General features: G+C 37.4%; 1 protein-coding gene across 1 annotated transcript in view; it reads left to right on the top strand.

Moving 5' to 3' along the window:
- The window catches only part of ULK4 (unc-51 like kinase 4), a 309023-nt gene extending 294516 nt beyond the window's left edge, over positions 1 to 14507 (top strand). The window contains exons 36-37 of the mRNA XM_072412276.1: positions 987 to 1075; positions 13806 to 14507. Coding sequence (XP_072268377.1) covers positions 987 to 1075; positions 13806 to 13866 — 150 coding nt within the window. The 3' untranslated portion in view covers positions 13867 to 14507. The remainder of the gene's footprint in view (positions 1 to 986; positions 1076 to 13805) is intronic.
- Positions 14508 to 21225: the final 6718 nt, after the last annotated feature.

Here is a 21225-nt window from a genome sequence, read left to right as displayed (position 1 = left end):
GGAATATCAATAAGTGGAAAGAGTTTTTCAATGAATTCTATGTGATTAGTTCTGTAAATTTAAGTAGAATATCGAGGAATATCGATAAGTGGAAAGGGCTTAGCCCCAATGTCAGAGATGTCCAAAAAGATCAGAGATGTATGCAGTTGGGCAGGATTCTGACACAAGTCCCATTTTATCACAATTTATTATAATCACAATTTATCTAATACACTTGAAAGCATCTGAATAATATCATAGGTATATCCAATAAATTACATAGGTATAGCTATGGATGTTTAAGAATTCCTTCACTGATATGTTTAAAGAGAAAAGTACACATATAAAACATGTTGTTACCATTAAGTTTGCACTTAAATTTCTTTGTTTATTACAGAAAAATATTGAAAACCTAGCTGTTAGCCATCATCCAAATTGGCAGTCACTGGCCAGTTTTGCACAGAGTTCATGTGTGGGGCCTGGGCATGCCTCTGGCAGACCTGATAGCCAGCCCAACGGGCAACTGAAGGAGTGTGTACCGGAGGCTAACAAAGTTTCTGCTAATTGCTAACAGATTCACAAAAATGATTTGCTTAAAAAAACTGCATGCAGTGGGGAATGATACCAGACATAATAAAAACTAGATTTTGTATTTCCCTACACTTTACATGCCTAATAAACCAGTTTACTAATGATTAGATTCTCTTTCCTTCTAAAGCCTGTGCATACATAGACCTCTTACAGCTTGTAATCCAGTAATAAATGACCATATAGAGTGCATTGTATTTACCTTGTCACATCAGACATTTGAGTAAGGTGATATTTCTTCATCTGATATTTGATAATATTTGTACAAGCAATACTCATTTTATTGCATGATAGATTATTGCTTCTCTGTATTATTTCTGTAGGATCCCTGCATGCTTCGCTACCAGCCTCTTGTTGTGTCTGTTCCCACATGTCTTTCTTGGAAAAAAAAACTTCATTCTGCTTTCTTTCCACCCTAGATAACATCAAACGAGAAACATTTACACAGTCTGAAGAATGATGGGGATTTTCTTATCCGCACACTGGAGAGACTTGCTACGGATTCAAGGTGAGTTCCCTCAGGCAAAGAGGAATTTCCACACCCTAAACAAACAGCTTTATTTTAAATACTAAATAATAGGGTAATTGGTATCATGTTACCCATGTCAAAGAAGACTTCACAGAGAAGATGTAAAAGGTTGTGTTTTAGAAAGGTGCTTAATATTAAATTAGATAATATTTGACATTTTTGTAGTGTGTACTTATACCAATATATAAAACTATATATTATATATATATATATATATATATTACCAATATAAGCAATAATAATCTACATTTATAAATCATCTACATCTATAAAGATCTTAAAAAAAAAAAAAAAAGCTCCACAAAGCCTCCAGGACATAGACCAAAACTTATAAAGAGCTAAAAAAAAAAACAAGTTTTCACGAAAACAAAAACTTCTACAGACACCCACCATGTGTAGATGATAAACCTAGGTGACACATGAATACTGTATAAAACCCTGCAAGTGCCCTTAATATTACGTGGATGTACTGTTGAACTTATGTTCAAATATTATAAATTTATATAAATAAAAAATAGTATTATAAAAAAAAAATAGAACAGCATTTTTCATACATTGAGATTGAGAAAATCAACCAGCTTTTTGTGTGTCAAACCAGTAACATGTAATGACAGTTAGGACTACCCACAGGCATGAGTTTATAATTGTTTCCCAGCCAGGCTAACTAATATGTCAGTGATATGGTAATGATCACCTGTTTATGGACACATGGGGGTTGATGTACTAAAGTCATTTGGGTTTTTCGCTTAGTGAATGTGGTGGAAATATTTATTTTGGAAATATTATAATGCACAGAAATGCAATAAATATATATAATAATAATAACTATGATATATATATAATAAATATATATAGTTCATGTCAGCATATCTTCACAAATAATACACTTAGCCCAGTGACTAACACTTGCAGATCGATAATGTTACTTTGCTAATTGAAAAGCCCACAGTCCTTTAGTAAATCAACCACACTGTGACCACAGTGAGGTCGGATTGATCTGCATACATATCCAGGATTAACAACTCATATAACTGAAGCTACTGGATCATCATGACAGCCAAGGAACTAGCATCTTCTACAAGAGTAATGGCAGCTGCCATATGTCACTCAGCATCAGTGTAGGTGAAGTAGCAAGTAAAGGGAGTTCATGCTATACACATGTACAGAAAAGTCCAGACAATAAAAATATTAATGGTCTCTTTGTAACTGCATAATTTCAAAAAACATTTTTTAAAGAAAATCCTGAGAGTCTCAATAATCACCTTAAAGATGTTTAACATCATCAGGTCAGAGGAACTTCACATAGCCTAGTTCTGGATGGTTACACTCACTCAAATTAATCCTATTTATTTATACCTTGCCTGGACTGGTTTGGGGGATAAACTTTTCATGACCTGCACATTCCACTTTGGCATGGCAATGTTTATAATGCTGCAAAGTTTTACTAAACTACTATCAATGTAAAACATGTAAAAATTAAAAATAGTGTGTGTAGACCAACACTTGACAGTTACAATTTTTGATGCTCATACTCTTGGAATCTCCTGTGCAGTAAATGGCAGCTTATTTGTGCTCACTTTTTTAGATTTTTATCAGTGTTAGTATTATTGTTTGTATCCAAACAAAGTAGGAATTGGAACTGAACATAGGTAGAGAAGTAGGTTCTTTAGGAATGATCTTAACAATCTAAGTGATGCAGGAACAATACAAACAATTGGTAAAGGAGATGACGGGCTGGAGGTGATGGGAGTTACTTGGCAGTCAGGGGTTTAGAGGAAGATGGATGGGAAACAGGTGGGTTTCAGATGACTTAGTAAACATTTAAGGACCAGATAAAGAGAATTCCTGAGAATGGGGGATGCCTAGATTAAATATTTTAGAACTCTATTTACCAGATGGAAGTGGAAGTGTTTTGATGCTCTACATTTTTTTAACATGTTTACGAGATTAACTCCCAAACAGGTCCTTATGACAATTCAAATGAAACTGGTCAGGTTGTATACATTGTGGTACCTACAAACCTCAGATAATGTGTAGCTGAACATGCACAGCCAAGCTTCAAAAACCAGCTTGCATGTCTGCATATGTGGAGACAGGATAAGGGGGCATTAAAGACCTTGTTTGTTCTATGGAAATAATAGCAAGTGTTCAGAAAAATGCATTAATTCTATCAATTATTCCTCTGAGCCCGCCTGTCAAGTTCATGTGGGTTTTGGGTATAGAATTACACCCAAATTATTGGCCTGATTATAACTAACCCAATCAGGCAAATGTTATCTTATATTTGTGGATACCTTTAGATACCTTAGTAAACCCCTGCTGGAATATTAGGTACTGCAGAGTCAACAGGGCTTCAGGATATTGACACCATCTAATTTTCATCCTCAAGTTAATTTAAAATCCATATCAGGGGTCTGATATACTGTGCTAAGCCATATATTATGCTAGGTCATCTCTGATACATATAGGTGATATATCTAATACAATACTATATCTGCTAAATGTTACAATATGTTGAACCAGAAGCTAGAAAACCCATACCCAAACCTGGCCATTTTCATTGATGCAGCAGCTAACAAGATGGGGTAACATTATAGCTGCAGTAATGCTCTCGGATTGAGCATTAATCTATAGAAGGCACTACTAGCCCAGGCTCATTAGGGGAGAATACTAAACTTAGAATACAGTCAATTTCCCAGTTCAGCTGGTGCCAGAAGTAACAAAGCAACCATTCATAGATAGAATGGCAGGCTGGTGTTGCTTGGTACCTGCATGTAGAAATTGAAATGCTTCCTGGTTCAAATGATATTAAGTTGCTTTGTGCGTAAAATATGTATAGTAATTTGGAATTTCAGGATTTTAATGATAAAAAGGGAATGTATGGAGTGCCAAATTAATATATTATTATGGTAGAAAGCAAAATAGTTGCATGGAAATGTCGGAACACAAGAGTCTGCATATATATATATTTATCTGGAGTGTGATATACTCCTAGACAGAGTGTGTCTGAAATTGTGAGATAAGTTGAGTAAAGCCCTTATGTTTTTGGTTTTATATGTTACATTGCATGGGTATACCAAAAGACACCGGTACAGTAGGGGATCTCTGAATGGACAAACATATTGAACAAAAAAGAGGAAGGGCTGTATCAGAAAACCTAGCAGATGGCGACTCTCAGTTGAGAGTACGAATTTGGGGTTATGATGAGCACAGGATTAACAGAACTGGATGATGAGGATAGTAAAAATAATGCCTGGTATAACAAATCTTGATTATTGCTATGATATGCAGATGGTTGGGATAGAATTTATTGTACATACCATGAATCTTTCAGGATAAAGTGAAACAGGAAGCTTACAAGTTAAATGTGTGGCAGAGAAGTCTAAGGAACATTTCCAGTGCTTTGTTCCTCTTCTGGTGTTACTTTCCTTAATGATCCTGAAATTTACTACTAAAGAAAGATTATCAGTTCACTGTGACCCTCTGTATAATAATACGTCTGATGTATAGTATGGCGACCATTAATCTTTGTAGCTCTTCTTAGAAGTGCAGAAAATCTTTGTCTTTTCTCCTGTTTGGAATGCCACCCTCCTACCAGACTACAAGCTTCTCATATTACCCCTGTGCAAAACTGTGCTTATATCAGCCACATCCGTTTGCCTCATTGCTTTGATCCGCCGGCTGGTATGGAAGCTGCAATATAACTTGGTGGTTTCTACTTTCTCTTCATTTTGACTCACATACTGGTCTTTTTTGTTTATAGCCCATAGTAACTGGGCTAAGTAGATCATACATTATACAGTGTAAAAATAACAGGAAATTATCCTTATATTATTTACTATACCAACATCTTCTTCCTATTCAAGTGCTTTGTTTTTTTTCTCCTTGGAAACCGACATATGATACTGGCTATAAGGCAGTTATAGTCATTGGAAAGGATCTTTCATGAACCTTTCCAACGACTAAGCACTGCACGATGCATGAATGAGTGTTGTACATACAGCACCGTTCTGCTTTATGGAGAGGGGAGGGGGAAAACGACGGAGCGGCACCCCGCTGCACGCTCTCCCCCTTCCCTTGCATTAGGATCTTTCGGTGTCCATTGTCTGTGGATCCGCCAAGTAAGTCATTCGGACGACGGGCGCTGTACCAACGCCAGATTCTCATTGGCCCTGAGGCGAGAACCATTGGACGTGTGTACATAGCTTTAATCAGATGAAATCCACTCAAATGTGGAGAAACTTTAAACCTAAGGGGAAAAAATTCTTAGTGAATAAAGACTCTGATGCTGCAGATTAAGCCTGTTGTTTATTAGGTTACCATGTTTACATAGGCTACAAGTTCTTTTTTAGGATGGAAACCAGCTTTTGCCATATGCAGAGGAATATCCATACAACCTTCCAACTTCCCCCCTTTATTTAATGTTTACATCCCCTCCTATTGTGTGCTACTTCCCCCTCCTTTTAGATTGTAAGCTCTTCTGTGCAGGGTCCTTTTCTCTTTCATTGTTTGTATCTGTCATTTGCAACCCTATATTTATTGTACAATGTTGTGTAATATGTTGGTTCTATATAAATACCATTTATCAATAATAATAAGATTAATATTGACATTTTTCAAATTTTGGAAAGAAAATGGACCTTATGGTATCCATTGTGACAGAGTATGGTGGTCAGTATTGGCTAGTAAGGCAGTAGAAGGGTGCTTGTGGACTCCAGGGAGGACTGGTGTGGAATACAGCTCAGATTCCTTTTGAAAGGTAGAATTGTCCCGTTGGGCCTGGACTTTAGGCTGTGGAAGAGATTGGGTGAGTTTGCAACCTGTTCACTATTCCACCTTCTAAAATAACTGGCTCATTTATAAAAAACTGGAGAAGCACAAAGGAAATATTTGTTCTGGGAGAGTGGGAGACTTTTTACTCTCTATGTATGTACTTTATAGTCTGTATGTTGCTGGGAACAGATTGCTGGTGCTCTTCATGAAGAACCCTACTAGGACTCATTGTGACTTACGACTATATTAGGATGAACCTACAGTATGGACTATGTGTAATAACTGACGTTAGCTGGACTTTGTTTTTTATTTGTATCCAGCTGGAGCCATTTCCATTTACTGCTGTGTTTCAAAACAAATATGGGACTTTAAATCCCTCACAATGTGGTCTATAGTGCTTTCCTGCCCTAAAATCTCAGCAGTCCTGCTGTCACTTCAAATTCAACCCAGCATCTGCATGCCCACTATGCAGACATTGGGCCTGTTTTATTAAAGACTGGAGAATATAGACTATTATGGGGGAACCTGGGTGATCCAGCAAACCCAGAATGGATTTCATCAAAAGAATTTGCTATTAGTTGGCAAATGTTTTCAACCCTGGACAATCCAGGCCTGGAAATTCATGTGACTGTAGATATCGGTAGGATTTCTTTTTAGTTAGTTGTGGGAGGGGGTATTTAGAGTTCAGCTATAAGTGGTCATTTCTATTTAGCATCCAGAAATCCTGGACTTGTCATTTCGGTATCATACCAAGTACAGTAACTTAATAGATTTTGGCCATCCAGGATTACATTTGTGAAACTTTCATCAGCCCTTCAGCACTGGCTGGGTTAATCACTGCATTCACCAGAGAACTGAATAAAAAATAATTTTTAGGAGAACAAGATGCATCCATGAATCTCATTATGAGCACAGTCTACTTACATTTGCTATTCTTTTCTAAAGGTTTTTTTTTTTCCCTTGACTTAGTTATAATTGCTTTTCCACGTCTTAAGTAGCCTCAGCATTTAATGAGAAAAGGGCCCGATATTACACTGAATTATTCTATCAAGAGTTATTTGCATTTTTTAAATTAAGTTATAGAGTATAAGCTAGACTGAATAATCAAATCATGTTCACAATATAAAACATTTACTGGCGCACAACTTTAACCTCGTAGCGCTTGCCTTCACCTTGTCTGTACGTAATTCTCAGGCAACAGTAATGGCAAAATGTCGGGTTAATTCTTTTGCTCTACAGAGACTCAACGTTATTCACTAAAAGGTGAATGGGACAAAGTGGGAATGCATATTTTTTGCCAGTTAGCGCACGTACTTGACAAAAAGCCATGTACTCCAACACCGTGGCTGCAAACGTGCAGAACGTATTAAAAAAGCTGCTAACGCAAATGGAGTGATGTTCTAAAAGGACTAAAAATTGTTTTACTTTAATTAAACATTTTAACAGTTGAAATTCTGCTCTAAGAAAACAATCCTCCAGGTATATTGTTGGGAAACAGGTGAATGTCTGTGATCTAGAACTATTCACTCCAGCATTACAGATGTTGGGGTGACAGGGGAGCCTGCATCGTATACAGCTGCATGAGGGTCCAGCCTCCAGGAGGTTGTATTGGGCTCAGGGTATAGACCAGGGGTGCTCACACTTTTTTGGTTTGCAAGCTACTTTTAAAATGACCAAGTCTACCATCTACCAACAATAAAAACTTGAACTTAATTACTCCTGTGCGTGGTAGAGTTTATTTTGAAAGGCAGGGCATTGCGATCCACCTGTTGGGCACCCCTGGTATAGACACTCCACCCCTCCTGTTATCAGACCTTTTGTCAGAGCAGAACCCCAATGGTAATGAAAGCTCCTGGTCAATGGCACTGAGCAGATCCATGGATGCCTCCCACACTAACCCGTTACATGGTGAAAGAGACTTTTCCGATGACACAATTGGATATGTCTGGGCCACTGTGGCTCCAGGCATCAGATTCCCTGGGTTTTTGTCCTGATTGGACACGGGACAATGGAGAAGGGGCTCTACGGTTTTGCACTTCCTCTATGAATAAGTCAGCCTTGGCACTGGAAATGCAGCAAGTAGATTGTATGTTTTTGGGCACACATTACTTAAAAAAGTTCATTACTTAAAAAAAAAAAAAAAAAAAAATGTTTTGAATTCCATTCCAGGTTTGCTGGATCACCCACCTTCACCGATGAAAGTGTATCTTCTCCAGCCTTGGAGAGATTTAATAAATCAGGCCCCATGTGCCTTGCAAAAAAAAGGGGGGTTCTCGAAAGGAAAAAATGTTTTTTTTACTTTTTGGATACAATTATTTTTATTCTATAGTTCTGATTATTTTTTTTTTCATAAACTGGTCGAATCAAATCCTCCTTTTTGTGTTATTCACACTTGGACTTGATAAAGTTTTTTTAGGGAAAAGTGCAGATGAAATTTATATTTAAATACTCCAGCTCATAGTTGATAATGGAAGGCGATGTTCTTTATTTTATTGGGCACTGCAAAGTTTACACATTCTGATCACTGGCTGCACAGTGGGCCTGATTAAAATTATTAAAAGACCCACATTTACCAAACATTAATTTACAGTCAGCGTGCTACAAGCATGCACAGTATATGCCAAGAAAGCATAATAAGTACACAAAACCTGCACATCTTAGAAGTGAGGAGTGACTCTGTAGGATGTATGGGGTGTGGGCTTAGTAAGGGGACTTGTAAAAACAAATGAGGGAACATTAGATCAAAGTAAAATAGGGCGACAGATTGTTGGATAGAGGAAACGGCCATGTCTTGAAAAATAGCTCCAAATGAATAGAGAAAGGAGCATGAAGTAAAAACAAAGTACAGGAAGAGCATATATTTAGAGATATTCAGAAGGGAAAAGTGCATGGATGTGTACAGAAATAGGGAATCTATACTCTTATGGATATACATAAATGTGACCAGCTCCATTCTGGTAGAAAAACTACAATTATGCAGTTATAATACATTTTGTTAAAAATAATTTTTATTAAGAATTGTGTATGCAGCAGCAACAAGGGGCATCACTAAGAGGCAATCAGGTGTAATGCATACACATCTGCTAACAAGGAACCTGCTAACAGGTGGATAGGGCAGTACAATGGGGTGAATAGCACAGATAGCTGACCTCACTTAAATTCTAAACAGCAACAAAGAAAAGTCAGGTCACCAGTCTGGCTGTGTAATTGTGAGTGTATGAACAGCAGATATATTAATAAATGTATTTAAACGCAACTACTGTACCTGAATGTGTTTTGGTATTTTCCTCCTGTAGTCACCTATACAATAGCACCAAAATTGGAGGCCAAAACCTTGGGGTAATCAGACAGTGGTGCAGTAAGGTAGCTGATTGGGTGGTGGTTTCACCCAGTATTGCTGTGGAGGATGAGTTTTTGGGTGCCTGGGCCACCAAATTAATTGGCTGTGCATATTTACATATCTAATGACAAGTAAAACCACTCCAATATCCCAGTGCATTTAGCCAGTTGTTTACGGTTCAGTTTTAATGCAAATCATTGTATATCACATTGAATTAGGTTTATTGGGTTCAAATTTGTATTTATATTGGATTAAATATGTATTTAAGCTTCCTAAGTTTTGGGCCCCCGGAGGTTTTAGCTGTATTGTGGAAGTATGCAAAGTAGGATTGCACAATATGGCAGACTTAGTTGCTAAAAGTACCTCCTCCAGTGCTGAACAGTCGGAGCTTCCCCCAGACAGCGGAGTGTCCATCTTCACCTGGTCTTCTTCCCAGTTTGGAGTTTTCGGCCATCTTTATTGGCTGAGTCAGGATGACTTACACGCTCATGGTGTACTGGGCTGCAAAACCAGGAACAAGGTTGAGTAATTTATGTCCTCCCATCATATTCCTGCCTTTCAGTCCAAATATCTGCCCAAATTATAGGAAACAACATGGGGTGGCCTTGTGCAGTTGCATTTATCTTACCAGTTATGCAGGTCAAAGCCTTTTTGGTATTTCTCTAACATATAGATATAGTAGCCACTAGAAGAAAATTTAATTAAATTAGAAGAACATTAAACCTAATGCTAATAAAGATGAAACTTGTAATAAACAATAATTTATAAATTGCAAACATTCCTTTTAAAGTTTACAGAAAATACAGTACACTTTCCCTTTAAAGATCTGGATGACTAATACAGAACTACAGGTGCAATTGGAAAAATGAGGGGAAAAATAGAATGTTTCCAGTCTGCTGTAATCAGCATGTTTCATTCTGTTTAGAGACAACTGAAGAAGGGCTAATTGTCCCTGCTGTTTGCAAAAAGTGCAAGCTTTCACATTTATAATTCTTTCTTAACATGAATTAGAATCCACTGAAGGCTGCACTGAATAGTGTAAGCTAGTTCTTGCTGTAAGACAATTATTTATTTCTTCTTCACCCTGCTGTGACAAATGCTCTATAATCAGCGGAGGGCAGGGAAGTCAGAATGTGCAGTGTATGCAGAGTATGGCTTCAACTCTAAAGAAAGCCATGTACACTCAGAATTTTATCTGCTAGAGATTTTACCAAGTTTACCAACAGCAAAAAGTATGTGGACGTCTCTCCAGATTTTTAAATTGGGTACAAAGAACCAGAAAGACATGGGCTGACAAGTTTGCCATGGAGTGCTCTACAAGGGCCCTGACCTCAACCTTTTTGAACACTTTTAGGGTGATGTGGAAATCTACTTGTAAACCAGATCTTCTCATCCAACATCAATCAGCACCATAACTTCTCCAAAATCATGTGATAAATCCTCCCAGGGAGGTGAAAGCTATTAAAGTTGGAAAGTTGGGGTCAGCTCGATAATAATGCCCATGGTTTTGGAATGATATTCCCATCAAGCTCATACAAGTGTGATAGTCCAGTGCTCACAAACTTTTCCCTGTACAATTAACATTTTGAAGGTAGCACCTCATATTATATAATTGTGGTAACTTTTTGTTCCAACTGTTTATAAGCTGCATTATATGTTTCAGGTTACTAAACCCATCATAGTATAATAGAGAATAAACATACATACACTACACATAAGCTTCAGACAATGGTTGGTTGTTGAGACATTATCAGGCAGAGAACGTATTAACTTGTAAGCTCAGGTTGACCTATTTTAAGCTGTTTTTAATTTTGTGTAACTGACCTGTCTCTCAAATGCAGTGTGTGACTACCTGAAACCACTGCTAAACATGGCATGTCCATGGGTACCCTAAGCTTCCAACAACTGTGTAACAGATCTCATCATCTTGTTCTGATTTCAGTCTGGACTGATGGGTTACCTGCAGGTCACATTCAAAACTCAGCTTTTAATCTGGCAGCTTCCAGTCAGTTAAAAATCACGTTACTTTTATTACTTATGGGGCATGTCACTGTAATACCCGCACCTTGGGACAAAGATCCCTAGATAAAAAAGTTCCTGTGTAGCAGAGTTTGTAGCTTCCAGGGATGAATACATAACCAGTTCTCCAATCCCTAAAACTTTTTAAAAAGGGCACATTAAATTGAATCTACTTTTTGGCTCGCTAAGGGCAAATTAACAAATTATTTTGTATGAACCTTCTTCACTTTCCCGTTTCACCACAGTCCCTGGCAAAAACCCAGTTCTTCCCGATACGGAGGGCACATGACCTCCACTTAGGATGTACACTGGCTGAAACACTGTCACCTGACCAGAAAGGGGAGGAAGTTAGCTCTGTGGATGCCCCAACACATCCAACATGGAGATGGAGCTTACATGGGGTTTCTGGCCCTGACAAATAAACTCCAATCATCATCAAGCACGAAAAAATGTCCACATAAAATTGGTAGGTTTTAGGTAAAAGTGTATAAATTGGCTCCCCATTTCTGCAGACAAGTTGCTTATATTGTACTGATATCAGACAGGTAACTGTATAACTCATTTATGGCCATGCCACTTTGTTGTCTTTAACACAATCAGCCTGAAAGTGCCAATTCTCAGCCTTGTAATTGGCTCCTGTGTAAAAGTTCTGATTTGTGAGGCTGTGTGAGTTTAGGGAATCAGTAAATATTCCAAATGCCAGTAAAATATACCTCTGCCTGGGAAAGGACACGATCAGCAGAAATGAAGACCGCAGTGCTGAGTATATGAAAACAATAAATAAATGATTGGGATTAGATGGGGGTTTATTATACTATGCTCTGGACATTTCTTAAAATAAGCTAAATATATTAAAAAAATATATTATGTTCTGAACACTACACAAGCCCATGGTCGCAATGTATTATTTATGACAATCCACGAGTCCATGCATAAAATATTTTCACATTTAGGAACATTAGCAGGTTTGCTGCAGGGTGGGACCATTTCATAGGCAGGAAACTACATAATGCCAGCTCACATCCTGACCTCCAGCACACTCGGGAATTCAGCATGCTGCCCTTCTTCCACATCTTTTTTACAAAGTCAAACGGCATTACCATAAATAAGTAAACCAAAATCTAAACCACTGCACATTTTACAATCACAGAAATTAACATCACAGTTTTATTCTATATGAATAAATACTATCTAACATCTCATCACTGGGCATAAAAAAATTCAATTTGCAAATGTTAAATGTTAAAGTTAAAGGTATTCACCAATCACCATCCCCAGTATCCTTACTACAGTTTTTATCCAGGTATTGCTTTATTTTTATCAATCTGCCCCATTCACTTTTGTCAGCAGTCTGGTGATCTGAGATCCATGTTGGTGATGTACGGTTGGAATCCCCACACACAGCAGTTCTATGGCTGAAAGTGAAATCTCAATTTAAACTGAATGAACTGCTGCAGTTGCAGTATTTAATGAATAGCATAAGTAAATGATCCATTTCACTTATTGAAATTGTTTTTTTTAAGTTTCATGTTTTTATAACCATTTTTTATTTTGGTTTATTTTACTATACAAATACTTTTGATGTTCATGTACTATACAAACAATAAAACTTTTGGATGTCCCTCTCTGGACAGAGATCACTGCTAGCAAAAAAAGGGTCACTGTTCTCACATTTTCTGCTTGAGCTACAAAAGTCTGTAAACAATGGGCCCTCTGACACCAGGTACCTTAATAGGATAGTTAAAAACTTGGGCACACATAGAAGGTACAATGTGTGGTGTGTTGAGCACGCTGTGGCAAGATGTTGGAGTGATTTAAAGGAGAAGAGTTAAAAAAAAATGCAGACCTATACTGCACAGACATGCTGTGGTATATGTGTAGATAAAATACTCTTTATAAGTGTGGGGTTGTGGTATATGTAACATAGAGTGCAGGGGTCAGAGGTATATCTTGAGTATGTAACAAAAATGATGCAGGGTCAGGTATATGTAATGTGCATACTGAGTGAGGGGAACAGCACCCTCTATAATTGATTTTACCACCAGCCCTTTTGATAGCTCTGCAGTTCCCCTTTTTTTCGTAGTTTACACACACTGTATACACATTAACAAACTTGAGGAAGTAGCTACGGACTCTGAATGTTGTCTGAACAATGAGAGTGATGGTCTTCTAACGAAAAAACAGATGAAGGCATTGTGAGGATAGGATGGTTACTGTGATCTCTGTTAGAAGACAATACTGTAAACATAATCTGCTCCAGGATTGAAACATTTGTTAATAGCAAATTATTTTTAAGGAATCCATTTCAGATGTGCTGGATCACCCATTTTCTCCCATTATAATCTACCTATAGACTTGGAGAGCATTAATAAATCAGGCCCTATGTGTATGTGATGCTAGGTCCACTTGTATGTATCAGGACACAGATGCATTGTGGTTATAATGGGCTCCATTTGTATTTGGGAAAATAACAGCTGAAATCTGATTGTTCTCAGTAAAATATTTTTTGTGAACTGAAGTTTCCTTTTGATAGAATGTTTATTTGTACTCATATTATTATTTTCTGTTTTATTTCAGCCTAAACACAAATGTCTCTTCCTTGATTGCGGAGATCCTCAGTCTAGTTGGACGCCAATAGACACCGAGATCCTCAGCTAACACAATGCAAGTCATACAGATTCCAATTTTTTTTTTTTTAGAAAATGGTGAAAGTATATTGCAGTATTGAAATGTACAAATATTTATGCATACATTTTGTTTATGCACAACATGTTCCATATTTCATAGCAAGGAATGAACAGGAGATGTGAGCTGTGTAGAGTGAGGGCTATATATTACACATTACCAGGAGTGCTGGCAGTGTTTCGAAGAGGAAGCAGTTTATCAATGAGAACACCCGAGTACAGGAAGAAAACTCCATAGCAAGTCATTACTATTTATATACTGCACTGTTTGTAAGGGATGCAAAGTGGAAAATAATCCTTAAAATACATTTCAACCTTTTTTTTATTTGGAGAGAATAAGGAAGGGTGAACATCTTTATGTCTCGCTGTCCTTGCAGTCTCCCTAGTGGAGACTTCACATTCCTGAAACTGTTCTGAGTAAGATGGGGTTTATTACCTTACTGTGAAAAAAAAATGACCAAACATTTCTACCTGGTCATTTAATTTTCCTTGTTGTTACTGTTGGATGATTTGCGTCTAAATAGTTTTAAAAAAGGCAAATTTGTTTTTGTATCTTTATTTGCATAAAAAAAAAAAGTTTTTTTTCAATAAACAATTTTTAAATGTTTTTTTTTAGTTTGTTTTACAGCTGTATATGATACATCAATGTATGTCGATATTGTCATTTGTATTCAGACCTTATTATTACAGAAACATTTCATTAAAGACTTGTTTGTAATAGGGACAAGGTGGACGCAGATTGTAAAACTTCCTTACCAGTTTCCTTTTAGGAAACTGTTATTTATGCAGTATAGAGTCTTGGGGATCTACCCGTCGTGTTCTCTCATTTATTCAGCTCTGAATGTTATTATTATTAATAAACAGGATTTATATAGCGCCAACATTTTACGCAGTGATGTACATTAAATAGAGGTTGCAAATGACAGACAAATACAGACAGTGATACAGGAGGAGAGGACCCTGCCCCGAAGAGCTTACAATCTAGGAGGTGGGGAAAGTATCACACAATAGGAGGGGAGATATGTAGTGGTGGGAAGTAGTGAGGGTTTAGGAGACAGAAGAAGATGGGTAGGCAAGTTTGAAAAGATGGGTTTTGAGTGCAAATATTCAGAGTTTAGATGATACATGTAGTAGTAGCGGTTCAGTACCACTCACTGGTAAAATGGGCAAATGCTGGTTCTAATAGAACCAAAAGGTGTGGGTGAAGTAACTGACAGGGACGGTATGCCAGTCTTAACATAGCCTAATGAATACCCATGACTCCTTTCTTCCTCAATTATTCCCCCCGCCCCACCTTGACTGATCAACATCTTTAAGCCCTTCGCCCTGGATTGCTGAGCTTCTGTGACCTACCTATAGAAATCATTGAATTGCATTTTCAAAGCACTGGGACTGCTATGCACCTGCGGCGTCCTCTTCCCTTCATAATTTATCTTCTATACGTAGCAAGTTGAATTTACAACAAATGTGTTATAATGTTAACATTATTCATATCTCTTCTCCCCTCCTCTCCTTCTTAACCCTTCTCTATACCCTCAAATGGCTGTTTGTTATCCACAGCTCCACACTAGAAGTAATATACTAAACACATCACTTATAATACTCCATGCGTTATTCCTACTTACCTTACAATTTGGTAATTCACCCCGAACCATCATCCTAAATTACCTATATAGATTTGTGAATTGACAAGTACTTATTAAAGTATTATAGTGTTTGACATTTTGTGCTTGAAAGCAGAACTAAAGTATTACTTTTAGGAATCCATGATCATGCAGGTCAATATTTCAGAAAGGAACAGGCAATGCCCTTTGTACAATAATCCCTCCGACCTCCCTGATCACTCCATGTATCTGGCAAAAAGCCAAACTGCACATGTGCAGTGTCAGCTTTGCTTTATCTTTGCCAAGATACCCAGATTGCCCTCCTCGTGCCGGGCATTAATGAGCTTCCACCTACACGGGAGTTACTTCATCCTAGTCCAGCCAAGATGACCAAAGATCCTCTTCAGGAAGAAAATGAAGAAGAAGATGGAGGCTCCCTGTAATAGAACTTGGACAGGTCATTATTGCAGGTTTAGTTCTGCTATACCTTAAAAGGCATCTTTGTGAATGCCGTGGTTTTCTCTAAGAAAAATCAGGCACGATTTACAAGGTAAATAATCTGTTGAATAGTATTGACTATACCATGTAAACACCAATATTTAAAAATTACATTTTCTACACAATTGTGACCCAACAGCTGTGCAAAGTGTCTGCTGCTAAGCCTTAAAGGGTAGAATGTTAATTTCTTGGCACTGGATATTGTACCAGTGGACATTTATTTTTTCCTAAATGTGGGTGGGAAAGAATTTTGTTAAATGATCAAATATATGGTAAAATTAATCTACCAAACAGAAAGCATGAAAATAATAATTTTCAACAAAAACAGTATATCTGCTTTGTGTGTGTATCATCGCTAATAATTAAAAAATGCAATACAGCTTGTCCATCCTTAAAAATTCTCTTTTTTCCTGTTATCATTCCCGTGATTGCTGGTTTTAAGACAATTTATGTGTGTCATTGTTTATCAACACATGTTGTTTTATGTAAACTGATCACCTTGGAAATTCACCTTGTCAAGGAGCTCAGAATACAGGAATACAAAGAGCAGTGTAATATTCTGCCTTTTCAGATAGCTCAGTATGTCAACAATGGCGGAATCGTTTTTATATTGGATAATGCAGACTGTCACTAACATATTTTATGTGGAATGCATGCTAATTCTGAGTGGTTTAGCAGATGGGTTTATTTGTTATAATCACAAAAAAAATGTGTTTTATGTATAGTTCTATTTCCAATTGCTTCATCAGTTTGTAACTTTTCCTAAATATGGTTGCATACTAAAAATATTTTACACATTCTGAAAGCTAAACCACACAGTCTCCTCTACAATTAAAAAAAACTCTCAAAAGAAGTTGATGTTTATTAAAGAAAGCAAAACAAAAAAGTTAAACATTTGCTATAAAGCTGGACAATTTTTGCATTTTATTACAACCCAAAAGTTAAGAATGAAATTAATTCATATTTGTGGTGGCTTTTCCGCAACAGAAAGAGTTCTTGGATTTGGTAGACATCAGAATTGTCTTGTTGCATGTTCAGGAATATTTTTTTATTGGCCAGACAAACTAAAGGACCTGAGCTTCACTTTTCTAGGAATCCTACTAAAGGATAAACCACTGGTCCAGATTCCTTCTGTGAAAAAAAAAAAAAAAAAGCTGTTATGAAGGGGAGCTTTTGTATTACTCCATGATCACTGACCCTCTCAAACACTCTCTAGGAGCTCAAATAAATTGTGTAGAATCGAAGACGTTCGTCTCTTGTGGCTTCTTGAGGGGTTTTTTAGAGACTAAACCCTGGAAGCCACTAGGAGAAATGCGTCGGGTAAAAGAGGCTGTCTTAAATTCTACACAATTTGTCTGAGCTGTGTTATGTCTAGCAATAGTATAAATTTTACTTTCTGTATATTTAGTAACTTTCAGAGCTAAAAATCTAATTTTATTTGCCAAAAAGCCCCTTCTTTTGTTTCTATCCCCTACATGTTGTAAAGTTAATCTGGGGCTGGCATCTGATATTTAGTTTGAACTTTATTGGAGAATCTGAGCTTTAGTAATCCCTCTGTTCTAACCCTCTAGGAGCCCCAATGGGCATTACAGAGCTGCTACACCTCAGTAATGATCATTCAAATCTCCACCAGGCTTGGAGTTTAACACTTGACCACTCCAGACCCCTTCACTCACAACTCCAGAGCTTGTTTAGTATGACATTCATATTTACAAATGGCAGTGGTAAAAGTGGTTTGCAGTGAAGACTTTATAGGTCCCATATTTAAGAATGGAACAGCAAACAGGGTAAACACACACAGAGAATGACAGATTTTTGGAGGAAAGCACCTTAGTAAGAGTTTATAGAATGGCTAAACTTGTTCAGGCTGACCACAACTGTTCAAACAACCATTCTGTACAACAGTAGTGGCATAATGGTATCGCTGATTGCAGCACATTCAAAACTAAAAGTTACAAATAATGCCTGAATTCCTTACTGTAGGCTAAGAACATGCCAATGAAGATACTGTAAATATAATAACATCATAACTTTGACTATAACAGATTGGAAAAAAGTTGTTTGGTCTAAAGAATTCATATTCCTGCATGCTTAAAGTGGGGTCAGATTTTGGTCTACATATCAATACATCAAATGTTGTGTCATTCAGGCTGATGATGGTAAACCAATATGGGAAAAGTGTTTCCAGGCACACGAGACCCCCAAAGGGAAAGTACAGAGTATCTTATGTGAGCATAGATTAAGATTTTACATCACATTCATAATTAGTAAATTCCCCAATATATGGCACTCAGTGATTGGTAGATTCTGGATAAATGTAGTTTCTGGATCCTTGAGAGTTTATAAAAAATAGGTCTAACTAATTATTTGCCCCATACTATACTGTACCACAAACTCTGTATTGACTTGATACTGAAATACACTAAAAACAAATTATATGCAACAAATTAAAAGCATGAATAGAAATGCAGTGCAGTATGATCATGACCAGTTACAAATCCACATATAGTCAGATAAATATGCCTGTACTCTTTAATTTAAAAGTCCAACAAAAAGCACAGGGCAGCTTTTGGCAGCAGTAGGAGGAAAGTTCTTAACCAATTGTGGGAGCCACAGGGACAGGAGTGATACCCAAAGCATAGGCATACTGACAGCACAGGGCACCAAGTTCAAAGATTTTTGGTCAGGTCACATGCTGGTTTACTGGGAAGTTTGCTGTATTATCACAGTGCATTAATATATCTACATTTACAATACAATACACGTGGCTTCTGAAGCACAGATAGTGCTAAGAGTGAACTGCAGAACAAATTGAGGATATCATCCACTAAGAAAAGCCATGGGCAAAAGTCCATAGACTCACACCAAGCAAAGTATGCTTTCCATGTCCAATGACAGACTTCACTGGAAAAACATTCCAAGCCTGGAGCCTCATGGGTACCACAAGCTAAGAGATGCCCCTGTCTCCATGAACCCATGCTGTTAAAGTTGGCAACTGAAAAGAATGTAATTTGGCACTTGAGACAGCAGATCCAGATATATAACTAGGTCAGTGTACCACATTGACAGGACCAATCCAGAGTATTGAGGATAACTGAAATAGCCTCCATCTGAATCCTGCAGTACAGAAACACAAATTTCAGGTGAAGAAACAAATTGATTGAATTGATGAAGCCACTAGAGCATTCACTACTTCAACCATTGAATCCCTGCAACTAGATATAAGCCTCCAATTTGTTTATGGATCTGTAGGCCAGGAGGTCCACACTCCCCCTAATAACTCAGGTTGTGGCACACCTCTGGGGTAAAAACTACTTTGCTTGATTCTGACACTGCTAACTAAGGTACTTTATCTTTCATGTTCATGCCAGGAATGGCTGAAAAAGACTGAACCATACATTTCTGCCTAAGACAGTATACACTGACAGAATGTTGTATTACAAATGTCTGGGGTGGAATTAGGCAAGGGAATAGCTCAGGAGTCTACCATTAGGCCCAAGACCTGCATGCAGAGGGTCTGATGGCTTCTGAATTGAAGAACACAGGCTTGAAACCTGAGTGGTCATCCAGATATTAGACACTGGGAATACTTGGGCTTAATAACACAATAAAAACATGAGCCAGAACCTTGGTGAACAACCAATCTGGTAAAGCCACGTTAAATAGAACAGCCACACTCTGGTAGTGCAGAGGTCCCACAGCAAAATGCAAACAGCAACAATATTATAGAAAGATGGGTACATGCAAACAAGAACCTTTCATGCTCACCAAAATCAAGAAGTCCACCTGGTGAGGGGAGGCAATGACAGATCTGATATTTATAATCTTTGGAGATCAAATCTAAATGCTTAGAACCTTAAGGAATCAGGATGGGTTGATTGCTACCCTGTGGGTTTGGAAACAGGTTTAACCTTGAAACATTTTCACAGCAGGGACTAGGGCTGTGACCCCTAGGTTTAAAAACCCAGAATGTTGCTGTGGAAATACAATGTTTGTGGTATATGGAAGTGGGAAACAAAACTACAGATTGTATTACTTGGACACCAGCTCTGGCCTAGCAGCCAAGATTGTGAGATGCAGGGCAGCCAAAAAGATAAAGGCATAACTTCATTTACAGTAGAGTTTGACAGTGAATTTGAGATTTGGAGTGATAGACCTAGATGTGGAAATGCCCTATAGGGGACTGTGATGTAGACGATGAGGGCAAATTTAAATGTCACAACAGCATTTTGCTTCTTGGATTCTTCTGGATGATACTGCACATTCTTTGCTCCAGTTGCATCCTCAATGATAGCACTGGTTGACACCAAGTAAGCTTTAGAAATGTGGAAGAAAAAAAAATAAATTGAAAAGATATGCAAATACATTTCTGAAAATATTAATGACCGATACTAAAAATCAGGTAAAATGCAGTTAAAATATATTTACTTTCAGAAGTCTTAAGTAATCCAAACTCTTTGGTGGTTTAGCTTTTTAGGGTGCAATGAACATCTCAGTATAAAGAATTGTGTGTACCTTATAGAAAGCTCCTCTGCACTTTGATGATTCTTAATCTCCCAATCTGGTAACATTTTACTGCAATGTATATGCAAATAAAGTTTATGTTATGTGTGCAGGAAACTAAAATGATTTGGCCCCTCAGTAGTAGTTTAAAAGTAGTCTTTCACTACTATATACTTGTGAATGATACAACAGCCTGAAGCCAGGGTATGTCCACATTTAGTACTGTGTCATCTAAAATTATATGCAGAGAGGAAAATAGTTTAAATAAAGCTGTGAAGATAATTCTGAAGGCAAGTTTGCCAACTTCAAATTTTGTTTAAGCACAATCAATGCGCTAAAATGCCCTATATTTTGTTTTACAATTATCTTCTCTCTGAAAAAAAACACATAATTGAGCAAAAAAAGAAAAACTTGAATGTGAAAGATTCTCTCTAAACAGCTTTTAAAGTCCCCCAGAAATACATTAGGGATTAAGAAGAAATGAAGAAAGGATTAAGCTGGATGAGAACCATTATGGTGTAGTAATGTGCTATGCCAATATTCAACATCCTCCGATGCATTTAGGCTACAGAACACCATACCTATTGGCCCAATTTATTTATATTATGGAATAGATTTCTTAAAAATCTTTGCTCAGTTAACAAATTTTTTTAATTCTGGACCAGATCAATTCTAGGTTGGTCCTGGTTCTTCCATGGTAGTTTATCT

The sequence above is a fragment of the Pyxicephalus adspersus genome, chromosome 5 (assembly GCF_032062135.1).
Source record: "Pyxicephalus adspersus chromosome 5, UCB_Pads_2.0, whole genome shotgun sequence".
Classification (NCBI taxonomy): Eukaryota; Metazoa; Chordata; class Amphibia; order Anura; family Pyxicephalidae; genus Pyxicephalus; species Pyxicephalus adspersus.
The sequence above is the reverse complement of the archived record's forward strand: the minus strand, read 5'-3'. Positions and strand labels throughout refer to the sequence as shown.